The 21,587-nt window shown below is 40.6% G+C and overlaps 2 protein-coding genes across 5 annotated transcripts in view; one reads left to right on the forward strand and one right to left on the reverse strand.

Moving 5' to 3' along the window:
* RRP8 (ribosomal RNA processing 8) overlaps positions 1-21,587 on the reverse strand; it is a 106,954-nt gene that overhangs the window by 11,394 nt on the left and 73,973 nt on the right. Inside the window, exon 8 of one of the 4 annotated variants that reach the window (XR_001338595.5) lies at positions 2,965-6,444. The exons of 2 other annotated variants lie outside the window; for them this stretch is intronic. The gene's annotated coding sequence lies outside the window, so the exon portion shown is untranslated. One more of the 4 variants, XR_004664983.3, reaches the window with a different exon arrangement.
* DNHD1 (dynein heavy chain domain 1) overlaps positions 1-21,587 on the forward strand; it is a 74,802-nt gene that overhangs the window by 10,966 nt on the left and 42,249 nt on the right. The window contains exons 5-12 of the mRNA XM_055095168.2: positions 393-596; positions 675-785; positions 2,788-2,944; positions 11,101-11,355; positions 11,465-11,602; positions 11,738-11,789; positions 20,003-20,268; positions 20,359-20,602. Of these exons, the coding sequence (XP_054951143.2) occupies positions 393-596; positions 675-785; positions 2,788-2,944; positions 11,101-11,355; positions 11,465-11,602; positions 11,738-11,789; positions 20,003-20,268; positions 20,359-20,602 (1,427 nt within the window). The remainder of the gene's footprint in view (positions 1-392; positions 597-674; positions 786-2,787; positions 2,945-11,100; positions 11,356-11,464; positions 11,603-11,737; positions 11,790-20,002; positions 20,269-20,358; positions 20,603-21,587) is intronic.

Genomic DNA, 21,587 nt, shown 5'->3' on the forward strand with positions numbered 1-21,587 from the left:
CATTTCATCATCTCTAAAGTTGTGATGCATCTTACAAATTGATGGAATATCTTATTAGAAGCATTTTTATCTTAGCATTTCATAAGATAATGCTGCAGCTTACGGTGGACAGTGTCTTAGATCTGATGGGATGTAAGATATCTGCATTTGAAGATGTGAACTTCTTGGAGCTGGCTAGGTGCCTTTTTCTTTCTTCCCATCTACCTTTGGCTTCGGTTTCTTCTTAATAATATTTGTTTCATCTTTCTAGTTTAAAAATCATTCTGCCCCTTTTTCTCCTTTCTTCTGCCTGCCTTCCTGTTTCCCTTTTTCATCTCCTGTATCCTCCTTTGGTCTCTTAAAGTCTGACCAAGTTCCCAGGGCCTTCACTGATCAGAGCTCTTTTTTTAAAGGCCTTACAGCCTGATGGTGGTGCCACCCGACAAGGTGAATCCCGAGCACTACATCTTCTCTCCCTTTGGGATCTTGCATGTACATCCTGTGGAAGGTAGCGAGACGATGACGCTGGGTACCTGGCACCATCACTGTGTTCTCTGGCAGCAGCTCCAGTTCATTCCATTCTTTAAGTATTGCCTCTTACGCAAGTCCTTTACCTGGTAGGTAATGACGGATATGTGATTTGGGGGGAAATGGATGACAGCAACAGTATATTATCACTGACCTCTAATTTCTAGTTGGAAGAAGAATGTGAGATTACAGGGGCTGCATCGACTCCAGAAATTCCTAGAGAATCATCTGCTCTTGGCTGTGCCCCACTTTGGAGCTGGGCTACTCCATATTAGCAGGTGAGGTATTAAAAACACAACTTCATTGAGTTTTTAAAAATTAGTTTTACTAAAGGTAATAGTATGTTTGTTGTAGAAAATCTGAAAGATACAAAAAAGCACTAAGAAAAAACCTTTAATCCTACCAACCACTATGAACATTTTGTTGCATATCTTTCTAGTCTTTTTTCTATCACATACACAAAATGTGATCATACCTTACATACTGTTAAATAACCAGTTTTTTCTTTGAACATATATTCTGAACTAGATTATATTCTATTTCATGAATAGAATATATTCTCTATGGAGAATATATGCAATATTCTCCAGGTAATTATATATCTTAAACCACTTGCACTCACGTAATTATGTGTAATGTCAGATCTGGGGGTCTAATTCAGTTGTTTGAATCCAAACTCTCTGTTCTTTCCAAGATATTACTTGGATTCTATTTTTCTTTTTTTTGGAAAAGGTTGGTCATTCCTATTTTCAGTATTTCCTTGCTTTCCCTACATGACTCCTCAGCTACTCTTAGGTATATTCTGTGACAGGAGTTGCAAATTCAGTTGCCTAAAGGGCCTAAGCAGGAAGTATTGAAGGAATGCAGTGGTTTAGGTGGAAGACATTAGGAAGCATGGGAACTGCAATCTGGAGACTGCATCTAAAGAGGATAGTCACTACTCAGTTCCAACTAATTACTAATTGTTGCTGTTTGGGAATATAGGTCCAGTGTGATCAGCTACCTTACATTTCAGGATTTCCTAGAAATCCACATTTTGTTATGAAATTTCTCACTTTTAACTCAAATTTCAACCAAATTTTAACTCAAAAGAAATTTTTTTTTTTTTTTAAATGGAGTTTCACTCTTGTTGCCCAGGCTGGAGTACAATGGCGCGATTTCGGCTCACTGCAACCTCCTCCTCCTGGGTTCAAGCAATTCTCCTGCCTCAGCCTCCTGAGTAGCTGGGATTACAGGCATGCACCACCACACCCAGCTAATTTTTTTTATTTTTAGTAGAGATAAGGTTTCGCCATGTTGGCCAGGCTGGTCTTGAACTCCTGACCTCAGGTGATCCACCCACCTCGACCTCCCAAAGTGCTGGGATTACAGGCGTGAGCCACCACACCAGACCTTCAAATTTTTATTAAAACACTGTATGCTAGCCAACTCTTAGTGACTCATTTTGAAAAACTTTTCCATCTGAATTTAACCCAGTTTGCAACTTCTGCTCTAGGGAGTTTCATCCTCCAGTCTGGCCTAATCATCATGGTGTAATTAAGAGCATAAGGGCTTGGGAGACTGGACAAATCTTATTAAACCTTGAGTACTAGCAAGGGACTTTAGTATTTGAGCCTCAGTTTCCTGATCTTCAAACTCGGATAAAGATTTCTAGATTTAATTCTGTAATGAGAATTAAATGAGACTGTGAATACAAAGTGCCACATTCAGTACCTCTCAGTAGACACTGAATAAATGATGCCCATTGTGACCATCCTGTCTGATTATTAGGAGTCTTTATCCTTTTCAAGGATGTTTACAGATGTGGAGTTCTCTGGGGCTTGGGAGGTATGGATAACAGGATTGGGCTTCCTCAGGGATGGGCAGCCCACAGAGAAGTTCCAGTTTCATCACATTGGATCCTAAAACTTACCTGTCCACCTAGACTTTTAGGACCTTTAGCTTTCTCTATTCCAAGGAAGAAGCCTCTGCTGTCTCTCCTTCTAAGTCAGACCTTGGTACCTATTTGACCCTCTCTTCTAGCAGAGAGATCACTAGGTATAAGCACTTGCACATACCCCAAGCCTTTTCTCAGCTTGTATAGCTGAGAAAGCAGCTTTCTGAGCTTATACTCTTTCAGAGAACTCTCGAGAGGGAGCTGTCACTATTGGTCACTGTTGGTAATATTACAATCTCTATAAATATTTGTGCAGTCTGAGGTAAGCTAGGCTGAGAAGAGGTCAAAGGTATCCAAGGAAGGATTGGGATGCCAGCTCTGACCAGCTTAGTCCTTGATTCTAGGCTTCTGCAGGAGCTACACTCTGTGTCCTGGCTACCCCAGGAACTGGATCGGTGCTATGAGCTGCTGGACCTGCAGAAGGCTCTAGCCGAGGAGAAGCATAAGGCTCTACGGCTGCTCCATCGTTGCCTAAACCTCTGCACATCCATTCTTCGACTGGTAAGAGGCTCTTAGTTTATTGTGGACCTCTTCCCCAAGTTGAGCTCCCCAGAGTTTCAGCCTCCTCTTAGTTAAGTTTCTCCTGGAATCCACTGTATGACCTGGACTCTACAGTTGAATCAGAGTCATTTTCCTGCCCAGCAACAGCAGTTTCTGCTCTAGGATGGATGAATCAATAACAGGTGTGCAGAGGCTTGAACTAGACCTTTCCCTAAGGGTTGATCTTGACCTAGGAGCAGGGAGGAGAAGGAATATATGAATGTCTATTTTGTCTGTTGTTTATGCTGACCTTTGGGAATTAGGGAATTTGAGAACAGGAATCCTGGTCTTTTATGCTGCTGAGCTTATTTTTGAATCTATCTTGAACCTTTGGAAGGCCACTGTAGTTAGTGGAAGGATGCAATGATGGAGTCCTTCTTAATTATGCGTACGTTGCATCTGTGATGCACAACCCCTGCCTAGAGTTCTGGGAGGCCCTCCTGTGTACTGACCTCTTGCCCATGGTCTATTATCATGGTTTGTTGTCAGGTGGGGCTGGATATTCACACAGGACTGTGGCTAATTACCATGTATAGATAGTCCGGTTCTGAGAGAGGAGGCCCACTCAGATTTTGTGAAAATAACTAATTAATGTGAAGGAGGCATACCTTGCCTGGCTTGAGCCAGGTTTTGGGTTCTACATGTTGCTCTAAACTCCATCAGAGGAGGTTAATCACAAAGGACAGAACTCTGAAGTCTCAAAAATGGCCTCAACTGCAAGGAATTTCTTTTCTTTTTCTTTCTTTCTTTTTTTTTTTTTCTTTGAGACAGAGTCTCGCTCTGTCGCCCAGGCTGGAGTGCAGTGGCACGATCTCGGCTCACTGCAAGCTCTGCCTCCCGGGTTCACGCCATTCTCCTGCCTCAGCCTCCCAAGTAGCTGGGACTACAGGCACCCACCACCACGCCCGGCTAATTTTTTTTGTATTTTTAGTAGAGATGGGGTTTCACTGTGTTAGCCAGGATGGTCTTGATCTCCTGACCTTGTGATCCACCCACCTCGGCCTCCCAAAGTGCTGGGATTACAGGTGTGAACCACCGCGCCCGGCCGACTGCAAGGAATTTCTATTCCTAGGAGGAAGCAATAACTTCTGTTGATTGCTCTGGTTGAAATCTTAAATATTTAAAAATACCCGTAATAAAACATTTTCATAAAATTTTAAATAGTCAAATTCCTTCCCCTTCTAAGAATTACCTGTCCTCTTTATCCTACTCTGTTTTCCTTTTTCTGTCTTCCTTCTCACCTTTAAAAATACTATATAATTTACTTACTATTTTTACTAATGTCTCATGATAGGTTGTAACCTCCACAAGGGTAGAGATCTTTGTTTTGTTCATTGATGTATCCCAGGAACCTAGGGGATATTATTGAACGTCTTTGCACAAAGAGCCTCTGCATTTTTACGAGTTTGCACTGATTGGACTCTTCAGTGATATCTTCTTTGGATGTTTTAGAAGAGTGGCTAAAAAAGGAAATTCATAGTCTCTCTTCAGGAGGTTTAGAGGAAAGGGGCCAAAGGCATTAGCAATGTCAAGATCCTAAAGCCAAGGTGCAGGAGTGAAAAGGAGGCAGTGGCCTTTAGCTTCCAGACAATAAATGCTGGACCTGCCATTGTACCAAGCTGAATGAGGCAGGAGATGGGGGTGAGCTGCTCCACAGCCTTTCTCTACCTCTCAGTTCCTCAATCCCACCTTTAATGTTATAAAAATAGTTATAACTTTTTGAAATTCAGTAGTCAATTTTGTATATTAAGGTATAATTCATATACAGTAGACAAATTTTAACTGTACAGTTGTTGAATTTTTTGCATTTGTATTTGTATTGCTATATATTTATATACCTGGATCACGATAGAGAACATTTCCAGCACCCCAGCAAGCTCCCTGGTGCCTCTTTCATTGATACCCCCGCAGAGGTAACCAGTACTCTGACCTGTGTCACCACAGGTTAATTTTGTCTCATTTTGAATTTCATATAACTAGAATTGGACAGTGTGTGCTCCTCTTTGCCTTTTTTCACTCAACATTATGTTTGTGAGATTTATCCATAATGTTCTAGGTAGCAGTGGTTTACTCTTTTTGTATAGCTACGTAGTATTTCACTGTATGAATGACCACAATTTATATATTCATTCTTCTATTGTGGACATTTGGGTTGGTTCCAGTTTTTTACTATTATGAATAACACTGCTGTGAACATTCTTGTACATGTCTTTTGGTGGACATAAGCATTTATTTTTTTGGGATATATATGCCAGGAGTGGAACTGCTAGAATAGAATATATATATGTTTTATACTGCCAAACAGTTTTCCAGAGTGGTTGTACCAGTTTACATTTCCATCAGTGATGCTGATTTCCAGCTGCCTTTCATTCTTTTTTTTTTTTGAGACGGAGTCTCACTCTGTCGCCCAGGCTGGAATGCAATGGTGCAATCTTGGCTCACTGCAAGCTCTGCCTCCCGGGTTCACACCATTCTCCTGCCTCAGCCTCCCAAGTAGCTGGGACTACAGGCACCTGCCACCACGCCCAGCTAATTTTTTTTTGTATTTTTAGTAGAGACGGGGTTTCATCGTGTTAGCCAGGATGGTCTCAATCTCCTGACCTCATGATCCACCTGCCTCAGCCTCCCGAAGTACTGGGATTACAGGTGTGAGTCTGGCTGTGTCTCCCAGGCTGGAGTGCAGTGGTGTGATCTCAGCTCACTGCAACCTCCACCTCCTGTGTTCAAGTGATTCTCCTGCATCAGCCTCCCAAGTAACTGGGATTGCAGGTGTGAGCCACAACACCCAGCTAATTTTTATATTTTTAGTGGAGACAGGGTTTCACCATCTTGGCCAGGCTGGTCTTTAACTCCTGATCTCAAGTGATTCATCTGCCTTGGCTTCCCAAAGTGCTAGGATTACAGGTGTGAGCCACTGCACCTGGCCTCAGTTGCCTTTCATTCTCACCAACACTTATTTTTTTTCTTTTCCCTCCCTCTCTCTCTCCTCTCCCTCCTTTCCTTTCCTTTCCTTTCCTTTCTTTTCTCCCTCCTTCCCTCCCTTCTTTCCTCCCTTCCTCCCTTTTTCTCTCCCTCCCTCTCTTCCTCCCTCCCTCCCTCTCTTCCTTCCTTCCTTCCTTCTGTGATTTTGTATTTTGATATAATTTCAAACTTATTGGAATTGTAAAGATAGTAAGATAAACTCTCACATACCCTTTATATAGATTATTTTTCCCATTTCCTTTATCATTTATGCTCTTTTTTTCTAAACATGTATACATTATTTTCTAAATAATTTGAGAGTCAATTGCAGGCATCAGCCCCCTTACCCCTGTCTTAGTTTGTTTTCTGTTGCTATAATAGAATACCAAAGACTGGGTAATTTATAAAGAATAAAAGTTTATTTGGTTCATGGTTCTGGAGGCTGGGAAGTCCAAGAGCATCTGGCAAGAGTCTCATCCCATGGTGAAGGGTATCACATACTGATGAGACATGAATATGAGACAGAGAGAGGAGAGAGGAAATCAGGCAAAACTCATCCTTTTTATCAGGAATCCATTCCCATCATAACTAACCCACTCCCATGATCAGAACATTGATCCCTTTATGTGAGTTGAGCCCTCTTAGCTCATTGATCCCTTCATGTGGGTTGAGCCCTCTTAAAGACCCCATCTCTTAAAACTGTTACTATGGCAATTAAGTTTCCAACACATTAACTTTTGGGAGACACATTCAAATCATTCAAATCATGGCAACTCCTGTATATGTCAGTATGTTTTTTCTGTGAATGAGGACATTTCATTTTATAACTATAGTACAATGCTCAAAGATTAGGAAATTTCACTCTGATACAACTCTGTCATCTAATCTCCAATCTTTATTCAAAATTTGGCAATTGTTCTAATAATGTCCTTTATTACTATATTTTTTCGTTCTTCAGGATCCAAATCAGAATTATGTATTGAATTTAGTGCTCACTTCTGTTTAGTCTCTCTCATATGGAACAGTTCCTCAGCCTTTGTGTTTTCCTTACTTGCTTCAAGGCATGACAACTCTATAATACGATTGGAACATTCCAAGCCTCCTTCCCCACTCCAGATGAGACCAAAAATAGAATTTAGCTGAGATCTTGCTGGGTACTTTCCCCTTCTCTTTTCTGCTTTTTTTTTTTACTCCTTTAGAGGCTCTTGTTTCCCTGAAGATCATTCCTTCAATAAATCACATTTCTCCCAATCCCTGTCTCAGGGTCTGCTTCTGGGGAACTCAGCCTAAAAGAATATGTATTAGGCCAAGCTCATTCACTGTTTTATTCAAATATTCTATAGACACATTTTTTTTTTTTTTTTGAGTCAGGGACTCACTCTGTCACCCAGGCTGGAGTGCAGTGGGATGATTTTGGCTTACTGCAACCTCCACCCCCTTGGGCTCAAGCCATCCTCTCACCTCAGCCTCTTGAGTAACTGGGACTACAGACATGGGCCACCGTACCTGGCTAATGTTTGTATTTCTTTTATAGAGGGAGGGTTTTACCATGTTGCCCAGGCTGGTCTCGAACTCCAAGCTCAAGTGATCCTCCCACCTCGCCCTCCCAAAGTGCTGGGATTATAGGCATGAGCCACCACACCCAGCCAAGACACAATGATTTTTTAACCTCCATTGTCTTTCAGTTTCTGAGAGGTATATGTTAAATATCCCTTCCTACCTACAACTATAGATTTGTTCATTTCTGCTTGCTGTTCTTTCAGTTTTTGCAACATGTATTTTAAAATCATATTTTAAACTCATTTTAAAATACATGTTTTCACTCTCTTTTGTTTTGTCATAGTACTCTAATCACTTTTTTTTTTTTTTTTTTTTTTTTGAGATGGAGTTTCATTCTTGTCGCCTAGGCTGGAGTGTAGTGGCGCAATCTTGGCTCACTGCAACCTCTGCCTCCAGGGTTCAAGCGATTCTCCTACCTCAGCCTCCCGAGTAGCTAGGATTACAGGCGCCCACCACCACGCCTGGCTAATTTTTGTATTTTTAGTAGACATAGGGTTTCGCCACGTTGGCCAGGCTGGTCTCAAACCCCTGACCTCACGTGATCCGCCCACCTCAGCCTCCCAAACTGCTGGGATTACAAGTGTGAGCCACCTCACCCCACCAGTACTAACCACCTTTTTATGTACACCATAAATTATGTATTTATTATGTTTGCTGTCTCTCTCCCTCCTCCTGGAGGGGCAATGACTTGAGCACTCATTCACTAATATATCTCTAGTGCTTACTGTAGGGTATGCCATTTAGTAGGTGCTCAGTAATTTTTGTTGAGTGAATGAATGACAAGTATGAATTTTTAACCATATCATTCTCCCAAAGCAGAATAAGAACCTTAGCATGATCATACTTTCCTTTCCCTTCTCTCTTCCTCCCTCTATTCTTCCCATTACTCTTATATTGGTATCTCCTGGAATCTTCTTCAAGATTGTTATGAACATTCTTGTTTTATAACCTACTCCTTTGTCTTAGTCCACTCAGGCCTCTATAACAAAATACCGTAATCTGGGTGGCTTACAAACAACAAACATTTATTCTTGGAAGCTGGGAAGTCCAACATCGAGGTGATGACAGATTCAGAGTCTGGCAAGGGCTCAGTCCTCATAGGTGGCACCTTCTCACCACAGAAGGGACTAGCCAGCTCTCTGGGGCCTTTTAAAAATAAAATTGACAAATAAAAATGGAATATATTCAAGGTGTACAATGTGATGACTTGATAGATGTATACATTGTGTAATGATTACCACATTCAAATTAATTAACACATCCGTCACCACACAGGTTGTACATTAGATTCCCAGATCTTGTTCATCTTATAACTAAAAGTTTGAACCCTTTGAATAGAACTGTCATATGATCCAGCAATCCCACTTCTGTGTATATACCCAAAGGAAATGAAATCAGTATCTCAAAGAGATATCTATACCCCCATTTTTATTGCAGGATTATTCACAATAGGCAAGATATAGAAACATCGATGTGTCCGTCAATGGATGAATGATTAAAGAAATTGTGATATTAATACATATATACAATGAAATATTATTCAGTCACAAAAAGAAGGAAATAATGCCATTAGTGACAACACGTATGAACCTGGGGACATTATGCTAAGTGAAATAAGCCAGACAAAGAAAGACAAATACTGTATGATCTAGGACTTCTTTTTTTTTTTTTTTTTTTTTTTTTAAGGGCACTAATCCTATTCCTGAGACTGGAGACCTCATGATCTAATCACCTCCCCAAAGACTCCACCTCATAATACCGTCCCTTATGGGTTCAGATTTCAAAATATGAATTTTGGAGGGACACAAACACACAGGCCATAGCACTACTTAAAATTAACAATATGTCTCACAAATTTCTTTGCCCATCAAATCTTTTGTAGAACACTTTATCCTCTTGGATTCATTTTCCTCTGCCTGGAATATATTAATACTATTCCTAATTGTTTTAAGGGAGAATCTGTGGATGGAAAATTTTCTGAGTCTTTGTATATCTAAAAATGTTTTTATTTATCCTCAAATTTTAATGATATTCTGGCTAGGTATAGAATTCCAAGTTTTTTATTGTTATCATTACTTTTGAGACAGAATCTCACTCTGTTGCCCATGCAGTGGCATGATCAGGGATCACTGCAGCCTCAACTTCCCGGGCTCAGGTGATCCTCCCACCTCAGCCTCCCGAGCAGCTGGGACTACAGCAGTTGATACCGCCACGCCTGGCTAATTTTTTGTATTTTTTGCAGAGATCGGGTTTCACCATGTTGCCCAGGCTGGTCTCAAACTTCTGGACTTAAGTGATCCACCCTCCTTGGTCTTCCAAAGTGCTGGGATTACAAGCATGAGCCACTGTGCCCATCCTAAACATTTTTTTCACATAATTTGGCTGTTATCACCCCTAGTATTGGTGCTTTAAAAATGTATACTGATTACGTTCTATGGTATTAGCAATTATTATTGTCGTTGGTATGGTTTTATCCTAATGGCACTCAGTAGGCTCTTTCAATGTGAGATTATACATTCTTTTTACAAACATTTACTGTGGAACTACCCCATGCCAGGCACTGTGTCAAGCAATAGAAAAATGAAATAAGGTGTAACAGAGATCGCCTCCTAAAGGAGCTTACAGTGTAGTGGATGAGTTATATAAATAACAAAATGATGGTGCATTGGACTAAGGGTTATGAAGTGGGAAGCACTGGGTATTGGGGAGTATTGTTAGAACATGGAAGAAAACATCTCACTTAGTCTCATATACAAAATCATCATATGCATAGGGCATGTTTGTATATGATGTCCCGTGCTTAGGACTTAACTGTCTTATGCTTGGGTCTGAGAAGATTGGGGCTTGAGCTCATGGATACCAGAAGTACAATTCACAGAACCAATCAGTTCTAATCACAAGCTCTAGGGAGCATCAAAAGGAACAGGAGAGCAGGGAAGACAAAGGATCCATCTGGCCAAGCATAGCTTTCTGGTACCTCTTCTCTGTTCCTCAACAGTAAAAGCCCAGAGCATTGGCAATTGTCAGCAGCCTTTATAGGCTGAGGAACCTCCCAGATCTGAAAGAACTCACAAAAAGGCTCCCAGGCTTTTATTCCACATTCCCTCTCCTCTAATAGAAAGTCTGTATCAGTGCCCAGAAACAGCTTCTATTATAATAGAAACCAATATCATTCTACTCAGCAGGCCACATCGCCTAGCCTAATTATTATCCAGAGTCCATATCCTGAAATTATTGTTTAGCCTTATTTATCCCATCTTTTTCTTTTTGTCTCTTCTGTGCATTGTGAACCTGTATATTTACACATACACAAATTTTCTATTTGAGTTCCACCCTGGGGGTTTTCAGTAGACAGGCCTGGCCTACCACATTAGCACATTGTGACCTCTCAATATATGTTCCCTATTTCACATCTTCTCTGGTCAAATAAAATTTGAAGGGGTGGGGTAGGGTAAACTCTACTCAAAAGGAGCCCTCCATATGTATATCTAGGTTCTAGGTCCCAGACTCCAAGACCTGAGAGTTTGCACAGACTTGTGGGTGGCTGGTTTGCTCTCCATCCCCCTATCTGGTGAGTTTCCACTCTATGCTCACAGGTTCACGAGGACACATACCACATGCAACAGGGCCTACAGGAGCGAGTACAAAACTGCGACAGGATCAGGACAGGCCAAGGCTCCATATACCTTCAGAGGGTACAGCGCAAGCAACTGGAGCACAAGCTGAAGCAAGCAGAGGCCTGGTGGCTGCAGCTGGGAAAGTTTGCCCGCCTGGTCGACTACATGATTTGTCAGAGCCTCATTTCTGTCTTGGAAGAGCAGATAACCTCTTTTGTGGCCAACATCCTTCAAGTGAGGTGGTGGGTGGCATGTGTGGAGGTGGCAGGCAGTCCAGGGCCAGATGCTGAGGAATGTATACTGACATCTAGCCCCTCGACCTTTCCTGACCCTTTTTTTACAGGCCCCAAGGCAGAAACCCTTTCTCTCATCACAGCTGGTCTTTGATGATCATGGCCAACTGTCTCATGTGCCCTGTGTTGAAAATATGATCCAGACTCTAACTGGAGGCCTACAGTCTGTCAAGACCTCTGCCTTGCAGGTATTCTGAATTGGGCAGAGAGCTGGCTGTGGGAATTCCCAGTTCCTATCCTCTGAGTAATCAGAAGCTCACAACCTGGTTTGAATCCCTCATTGCTTTCCCATTTCTGCCCCTTCTCCATATCCTGGCATGAAGGTAGTGCAGTCTGCAGACCTGAAGACCTCCTCGGATTCCCTGTATTCTGAAGGTATTTAGGGAGACCTAGGCAGGGGGTAGGAAGGCTGAAGGAGGGAAAGGGCACAAGTACGAATGGCATGGGAAGAAGGCAGGAGGTCCAGGCTATAGAGTCAGGCATTGGGTGTGGATGGAGCAGCTCTAACATATGTGTTGTGGGTAGAAAGGTCAGGGGATGTTTTTGCTCACAAATTCACGTGGTTATGTGTATGTGCATGCAATGAGAGGGTGTATGAAAGAGTGTGAGTACATTGTCCTTCCAAACCTGGTTCATCCCAAACTCTGTGAGGTTTTTCTCCAGTGCCATAATTGCATTTCATTTACTACTGAATTTTATTGCTAAGTAAATTTGTACTTGTTTGAAGAGCTCTGCTTGCTCAACACTTGCTTTATGTCATATAGCTCTTTTTCATTTCATATGGATTAATTCATTGTATTGAAGTATTTTATGGTTACCAATTATTATTGGTTATCAGTCTTCACACTTATTAACCATCAGTGTGGAAACACATCTTCACGTTTCCCTTATTTAGGATACTAATGCTGTCACAAATAAAATCATTAAATGCAATCAGTCACATCTGACTCGTCCATACTTTTTAATTTCCTCATTCAACTTCTATCTGTTCTTTAAGAGGATTTAAAGACATAACGTTAATTTTAGGGAATAGGTGACAAGGAGCAAAAAGGTTCACTGAAAGGAACCTGTGTCTTTTACAAATTATACACCAGTTGGGGCACATTGTTTTCTCCAAATAAATTTAGGTTAATTGATAGAGACTATTGATATTTGTTTTACATGGTGCTGTGGAAAGAAGAAAGGCTCTGGAGTCAGACTCATTAGTTTACTAGTCTGCAAAGTGGGAATAACAAAAATACCTAACCTGAAGAATTATTTTAAAGATTAAAAGAGATAATATGTCTAGTATGGTGCTCAGCACATAGAAATACATGCTACAGATGTGCCTTCTTACTATTATTAGTATTAAATATGTCGATAAATCAGACATTTCACAGCATTTTCTCATTATATGTGGTACTAATTCATGTTATAAATATGCTGTAGTATTTTTTGAATGGTTAAAAGGAGCAAAAAACAACCTCTTGCATTTTTATTCTAAATTCTAGTGAAGCTGAAAATATTCACCTACCATGTCTTAGGTTGTCCCTTCTACTTTTAAAAAAGCACACGGATTGGTATGTTTAGGGGTGAAATGTCATGATGCTTGTATCTTACCTTCAAAATGTTTAGGGGAATGAAAAGATAGAAGGAAAAACAAATAATGCAATGTGACAAAATGTTAATAATTGTTGAATCTAAGTAGATGGATAAGGGTATTCACAGTACCATTCTTTAAACTTTTCTACAAAATTTGAAGAAAAAAAGGATCTGAATGGAAAATCAGATTCATATAATTGAGTAATCAAAACCAAAGTTCTTTTTGTTGTTTGTTTGTTTTCAAGACAGGGTCTCACTCTGTCATCCAGGCTGAAGTGCGGTAGTGCAGCCTCAACCTCCTGGGCTCAAGTGATCTTTTCGCCTCAGCCTCCCAAGTAGCTGGAACTGCAGGAACATACCACCATGCCTGGCTAATTTTTAAATTTTTTGTAGAGATGGGGTCTTGCTATGTTGCCCAGGCTGGTCGTGAACTCCTATCATCAAGCAATCCTCCTATCTTGGCCTTGCAAAGTGCTGGGATTACAGGCATGAGCCACTGTGCCTAGCCAGAACTGAAGTTCTGTTGTCCTTAAATTCTTTAAAAAAATTAAAAAGTTTTTATTTGCATTTCTCTAATGATCCATGATATTGAGCTTTTGTTCATATGCTTGTTGGCCGCATGTATGTTTTCTTTTGAAAAGTGTCTGTTCGTGTCCTTTGCCCACTTTTTAATGGGGCTGTTTTTTTTTTTCTTGTAAGTTTGTTTAAGTTCCTTATAGATGCTAGATATCAGACCTTTGCCAGATGCATAGTTTGCAAATATCTTCTCCCCTTCTGTAGGTTGTCTGTTTACTCTGTTGATAGTTTCTTTTGCTGTGCAGAAGCTCTTAAGTTTAACTGGATCCCATTTGTCAATTTTTGCTTTTGTTGTGACTGTTTTTCTCACTTATAAGTGGGAGCTAAATGATGAGAACTCATGGACACAAAGAGGGGAACAACAGACACTGGAGCCTACTTAAGGGTGGAGGGTGAGAGGAAGGAGAGGAACAGAAAAAACAACTATTGGGTACTAGGATTAGTACCGTGATGAAATAATCTGTACAAAAAACTCCTGTGATACGAGTTTACCTATATAACAAACCTGCACATGTACCCCGGAATCTAAAATAAAAGTTTAAAAAATGGAATAAATTTTGAATAAAGGTAAATAAGTAGCAGTTAAAACACTAATAGTAGTCTTTAAGAAACATACATCCAACTGAGAAAACTGTTACTTAAATGAGGCAAAATTTGTATGGCCTTTTAACTAAATTACAAAATAATTTCAATAGCCCCACTTACACACAAAAGTATGAAAATTAACCCCTTTCCAATAGAAATGTATACATTGACTAGATTCTAATCACTAAAAGAATACTCAGGATATTATTAATAAAATAGTTGCAACATATTCTCCAGTCTTAAACGGTGTTCTCCAATATTTTCCAGAGAACATTTTACAACTAAACAAGAGAGTATTACTGTTACTATTTGATGTCCTTACAATTTTATCGGAAGTTTTCTGCAGTTCAAAACTCAGAAGGCACGATCAGCTAATCACTTTTCTCATCTGTCGGGTGTCAGATTCAAAAACCTTAAACTTTAGTATGGCAATATCCTACCAAGATTGGAATAACTTTTTGATATTTGTGGTAAGATAAATCTGTTACACTGAAAAGAGACAAAGGATTGCCTAATTTTAATTATATAATCTCTTGATGTACATTTTGGTTGGGATGGCTGAAATTAGCTTGGAGATATAATGCAAAAATATGAAAACTGTGATTTTTGCGAGGGGACTGCACAGGGAAGGTCTCTTTGGAGTATGAGGTATGAGCAGTAGGACTAGGAAGAGGAAGTATAGAGGGAAGCAGTGTGACTGTGAGTAGATTTATAGATGAGAGAGAAGGAAAGATTTTTTTTTTTCCTTGCCGCTCTGTGAGAAAGCAACCTTGGAGGTATGAGGAGTCATATAAATATGTTTAACAAGAAGCTTTGCTCTGTGTGGAATGTCTGAGTCACTCATTCAAGGAAACCTATAGTAAAGATCTGTATCATTGAAGCCTTTCAAGTTGGATTGATATTTTAAAATTCAACTCCATGTTGACTCATATGTATTATATCAATACATATAAATTTTCAATTGAAGCCCCAAATCCCTTAGAAATGGCAGGTAAATTACATTCCTTTGATTTAGTTGATTTCAAATTTCTTCTTATGGCCAGGCACAGTGGCTCACACCTGTAATCCCAGCACTTTGGGAGGCCAAAGTGGGAGGGTTACTTGAGGCCAGGAGTTTGAGGCCAGTGTGAGCAACATAGTGAGACCCTGTCTCTACAAAAAAATTTACAAATCAGCCAGGCATGGTAGTGTGCACCTGTAGTCTCAGCTACTCAGGAGGCTGAGGTGGAAGGATTGCTTGATCTCAGGAGTTTGAGGCTGCAGTGAGGCATGATCACACCACTGCATTCCAGCCTGGGTGACAGAGATACCAAATCTAAAATTTAAAAAAAAATTTTCTCATTATAAGCAAAGTTTATTTCATTCTTACCTTGGCTATGAAGTTAGTGATTTTTGTTTTGTTTTGTTGGTATGCTCTTTTACCAAATTCCATTAAAAATAGGCTAGCTTTTCTTTCCATTGCTTGGAATCACAATTGACTTTGTATAGCACCATATTGCCTGAGCACTCTCATAGGTCTTGGCACCTAGAATCACTGCTCTTCAAGCTTGTCTTATATTTTGGAGCTCACAAAACAGACAATTACTAAATTCAAAGGTAGAGAAGAAGTAACAGCACCCATCTTCACAGAATTTGAAAGTAGAATATCAGGAAGAGAACCCCTGTCTCTCAAATTTCTGCTTATCCTTTTTTTCATCTCTTCTCTCTGTGTATCTTTCCAGTTCCTCTGCCCTGATTCCTGAGATCAGTTATCTCTGCTTCCTTTGGACTTTCTGTTCCCTTATAACTACTTCTTTCAAATAACTTAAACTTTTTATGACACCAACTCCATCCTTGACTTTATATGATATTTGAGTTTTCCTGTCCGTGAGACTGATTTAGTTCAAACTTCAAGACAAGGAGTATGATTGATTCAGCTTCTCCTGTAGATTGCATGATTTATTCATAAGCTATGGCAAGGGGATGTGTCATGGTGCAAAATAACTGGCTTTTAGCTATAGGCAAGGGCAGATCCTCTTAGAAGGTTGTGTATGGTGGGGGAGGTTGCAGTCTTCAGCTATGCTTGTGTTTGGCTATAAACGTCTATTATATGGGCCTGAGTATGGGGGTTGATTTTGGGTTAAGTAATCTTAACTCAAAACTACGTACGCACCTATAACTAAAAAATTCATGATGCAGCTAGATTCAGCTACAGTGGCCTAAACAAAATAAAACAAAACAAAACAAGAAGTCTTGAAGTAGGTGCTTCCAGAGTTTGTTCTGTGGCTCAAAAGTGGTCATCAAGTACCAGGTTCTTTGTATCTTTCCATCACTCTTTCCTGCTTTTAGCTATATTTAAGAGCAGATTCTGTAAGAGAGTTATGTGTGGCAGAGGAGGCCACAATAAAGTGGTTTTCGTCTTTTTGTTTTTTCATTCTCAGGCTTGTTGCCTCATAGTTGCAAGACAAGCTGCAATGTCAAGCATCCCATTCTCAAGCAAAATCAGGCAGAAAAGGAGAGGCAAGGTTAACAAGAGAGCTCTGTGTCTGACTCTCACTTTTTGCCAGGAAAAGGAATCTTTTCCGGAAACTCCCCATCAGACTCACTTTTACATCTCACCATCAAAATCTGCGTCATCTGTCTACCTCTAGCTGTAAGATAGGCTAGGAAATCAAATGGCTGACATTCTCAGTGTCTCATGGAAGATGGTTCTACAACAATAGAGGAAGGGAGAAGGGAATAGCTATTGAGTAATCAACCAATGTACCTTCAGAGTTCCATTCTTCAGGTAGGCTCTGTCCACCTGGCAAGCAAGAGAATCACCAGCATTCTCTACATCATCATTTCATACTATACTCTTTCCCTTCTATCCCTCACTTAATCTTAGTTCTGTAAGTAACAATATCTTTAAGCCCACTAGCAGCCCTTGTGTTGATGTCTTTCTAGTAATTTTATTTGTCTGAAGGTCACTTTTTACTAAATTCCTCAGGAAGGGCTTGTAGGGACAAAATTCTGAAGTTCTTCTATGTTGATAACAGTTTGCACCTTTTGAAAGTTAGTGTTGCTGGATATAAAGTTGTTGGCTTATACTTTTTTCCTTTGTGTATCTTAAATATGTTACTATGTTTTCTTAGGACATTATGAGTTGCTATCAAAAAGCCTTTGATAGTCTAATTTTATTTGCTTTACAAAATCACTTGTTCTTTTTGCCTAGATTTTTTTTCTTTTTTATTGAAATCTAGTTATTTTTGTTAGAATATGTGTTGGTATTGAACATTCTGGGGAAGGATTCTCAGGTATGTTCTTTCAAAATGTGGCTTTATATCTTTTTTTAAATTTCAGAACAATTTTTCTGAATTACGGTTTTTAATATTTGTTCTCTTCCCTTGCTTTGTTTTTTTCTTGGGGGAATCTTGTTACTGATACATTAGATCCTTACCACCCATCCCCAATATTTTTCCCTTTCTCTTGAAATCTTTAAAATTGTTTATTTCCTTTTTAGTTGTATAATTACCCTTATTTTACCTTCTATTTTTCTTGAGAAATTATCTGTCAAGTTTGTTTGCTCTTATGTCCCATTTTAGTTAAATTTCCATTATGAAATTGTTCTTTCTTTCATTTATAATTCTTTCCATAGTTCTGTCACATAATTTCTGAGTTTTTCTAATTCTGATATGTGTCCTCTCATGACTTCTATCATTTTTCTATTGTCTTTTAGCTTCTTTTGAAATAGGCTATAGTTTTGCTCTGGTTTTTGACATGTTTTCATTGTCTCTGGGGATTTATTCTATGCCTCGCTTTGTTTTTTTCTTATAAAAGCTTGGTATGGGGTTTGATATTGATACTTTTCTACTGCTCATAGAAAACTGGAAATTTTAGCTTTTCTTAACTTTCAAAAGAAGACTTGGTTCAAAATAGTTTTCTAACCTCTCAGTTTCACTTTCTATTGTTTTTCTGTATTAAAAAAAAAGATGGCTTACTTTCTGAGGTTTTCTGGTTTCCCTCCCCTACCTTCATCTAGACTTTTCCTTTTTCTCTATTGCTGCTCAATCCTTATTCTACTCCCAGCATTTTCTCCATGACGAGCTCTGTCCCAAAAGGGAGCCCTGACTGTTTGGTTTCAAGAGTACACAGGGCATAGATTACTTAAGCTTCTATAGACCTTACCTCGCCTGTTCTTGGAGGGGGTAAGACCCCCTTCCAGTTTTACCTGCTGTTCTGAAATGGGCCCTCTGCCTCCCAGTAAATGCTTGATGACTGTTTGGGGGTTTTCTTATTCTTAGGTCCATCTGTTGCTTCATTGTTTCCCTCTGCATCATTCATCACAAATGGTGATGCCATGTGTGTTTTGAGGTTGCAGATGGTTTGACCCCACCTACTTGTATTTTAGGATCTGTGAGGATCCCTTGCCCTCATTTGTTAAAAAACGCTATCCTTGTGTTTTTGGTTTTATTATCTAATTGTTCTGTCATTTTTACATGGGCATTTGGGGGAGATTTCAAAATGATGCTGCCATTGCCATCATCTTCTCAGAATCCCTTCTGGCATTTTTTTAAAGGATGATTCTTTTTCTTACATGGAGCAGAGACTGTAAAGTATAGGAGGCAAGGGCCAATGCAGGGAGAAAAGTTAGAAGGCTTTTGCAATAATGCAGTAAGAGATGATGGTGACTTGGGCTGGGGGAGGAGGGCAGGTGGTGGTCAATGTGGTGAGAATTGGTGGATTCTGGATATATTTTTAAAGTAACGACAACAGGATTTTTAAATGGGGGGATGTGTTGTATGTGAAAAAGAGTCAAAGGTGACTATAAAGATTTTGACTGGAGAAACTGGAAGAACAGAGTTTCCATTTACTGAAGTTGGAAGACTGCAGTTTTGGCGGGGAGGAATTAGAGTTCATTTTGGCTCTGTTAAATTTGAGGTGCATGTTAGACATCCAGATAGAGAAGTGAAGTAGGCAGTTCTTTAAATGGGATTGGAGTTAAGTGAGAGATCTGGGCTACAGATAAATTTGGGAGCAAATATATGGTACTTACAGCCATAAAGCTGGATGAGATTTCCTAGAGAGTGAGTACAGTTGGAGAAGAGAAGAGATCAGCTAGGAGTACTACAGGGTTTGGGTGTGGATAGTATGGCTCTTATTCTGAACATTTTAATTCTTTCCTTTATTTTGTGCGAAGTTTTAACACAAATACTAAACTTGTCAATTAACCAGTTCCTAAAGAGTTAATGAGTGGCTAGGTTCAAGAATATTCTTTAAGACAGATAACTGAGGACTGGCATGTTCGATATTCCTTCCCAGCAACTCCTCTGTTCTGCAGATGCCAGAGACTACAAACTACACTTCCCAGACTCACCTGCAGCTAGGTGTCATATACAATTTAGGATCCACCAGTTAGATCTACAAAAGACTTTGATTCAGAATTGAATTAAGAGGGGGAAAGAGTCAGGGCATATGCCATCCATTCTGTGGATCATAGCAGAGGCAGTGTGTTTTGTAGTTGATGGTGTAACAGTGATATCCCATTTTGCCAGGCAGCACACAGCCCTAGATGCTCAACCTTGAGTGGTTTTGTATTTTAGCTCTCCTATTATTCTGCAACCCATTTAATATTCTGTAATAAGTCCCTCCCTGCTTAGACTAGCTAGAGTAAATTATGTTATTTGCACATGAACCCTAACTAATAAATCCCCTCCATGGGTCTAGTATTTTACGTTTGTGATATAGATGTATGTGTTAACTCACTCATGAGCAGCGAATGTGTGTGTGTGTGTGTGTGTGTGTACACACTGAGGGCAAGGAGAAAGGAAGATTGTTTGTGGGCTCTGGAGGGTACTCACGGACAATTATGGCATGTGCTCCACTAGAAGAAGATGAAGAGGAGGACTCAAAAGCCGAATTTCTGATGCCCAAGTTCCAGGGCCAGCCCAGCGATGCTGTGAGCATCTTCTGTGGCCCGAATGTGGGATTGGTGTGGCCCTGGAAGTCTCACCCAATTGCTGGTACCTTGGAGGTCCGCGGATATCGGCTGCGGGGCCAATACTTCCCCCGCAATAATAAGCAGCTGGAGGAAGACCTGGACAACAACCCTCAGATCCAGCAGGCACTGAATATACAACAGGTGCTGCTGGAGGTGAGAACAGTGGTTTAAGGGATAGGGCGCTGCCCACCAATTCCCATTATAGCCACATGCCTCTGCCCTAAACACCTTGTCTGCCCTTAGGGTGTGCTGTGCGAGGTGCGGGAATTCTGCAGGGAACATCATTGGATAACAGGCATTTATGAATTCCTGCAATCCTGGGGGCCTCAGAAGCTGGAAGACATGAGAGGTAGTCCCATCAAGAACTACGTGACGCTGGTGAGCCGCCTAAATGTTTGGCAGGCCCGTGTCTCCAGTATGCCTATCGAGTTGCTCACAAAAGGCAGGTTGCTGCTACTTAGCTGCCATGATGTACAGGCAGAGATGGGTGAGTACTGCTTCTCTTCCCTCTCCTCCTTCCCTTTTCTGTATGTCTATTCACATGGCCTGCCTTGGTCCTGGAATGTCCTCCGGAGACCTTCGGTGCAGGCCTCTTATTGGACCTATGAAGCCTTCCAAAGCCCGAGGTCCCAGGCCCTTTCCTTTGCCATCAAAGCTATGCTCACTGCAAAGGCCGGCCTCTCTGTTTTGGCTCTGCTCATACCCTGTATTCCTTAGGAATCATGTTCCTGTGCTTGGGCTACTAAGCTCAGTGTCTTTACAGAGATTCTTGGGATCTAGGGTGCCTTCTCTCTGCATGTAGCTGAGTGAAATTTATACTACGATTTGCATATGTAAAAAGCTACTCTAACTGAGCTTGTCTTACTCTGTAGTCCTAACTTCTACTGGTAGTGAAAGAATGTAACCTTTCCAATTAAAGAAAGCTCCTTTCATTTAAAGCAGTCACTTTTGGTCTGATTCAGTCTATTTGGGGTATCTGGGCAATTGAAAATTTATACTGTAGTTCTGGGTTGTTTTTACTTTCAAATGTCTTTTCCTCCCTTTTCCTTCCCAAGGTGCCACCTGTACTGGGAAGGCCGGTGGGCTGGCTTCTGAGGTGTAATACATCCTTGCCTGGTCTCTGCCCTCCTGACATTGCTGCTTCTGGTGCTGCTGTGTCCTGGGCTGGTAGAGCTGCGATGTGTTTTCTTGGACTAATAGGGACCTGGAGTGTCTGTCTTTGCTGACCTGTCCTTGTCTTAACGTTTGCTGGCATAGCAGATCCTTGGGGTTTTAGTGAATCCTTCATCCAGTCTCTGTCTTAGGCTGGCTACCCCCATGGCTTTTGCTTCAGGGTCCCTAGTCCCTCAACACAGGAACTTCATCTAGGCCACTGGCTATCAATTCTCTGCTATCATCTATATCCCCTGCCATTTGGGAGTTGTGGGAAACTGGTAAGCATTATATCTGCCCCTCTTTTCACTACAACACAT

This window comes from Pan paniscus, chromosome 9, assembly GCF_029289425.2.
Source record: "Pan paniscus chromosome 9, NHGRI_mPanPan1-v2.0_pri, whole genome shotgun sequence".
Lineage (NCBI taxonomy): Eukaryota > Metazoa > Chordata > Mammalia > Primates > Hominidae > Pan > Pan paniscus.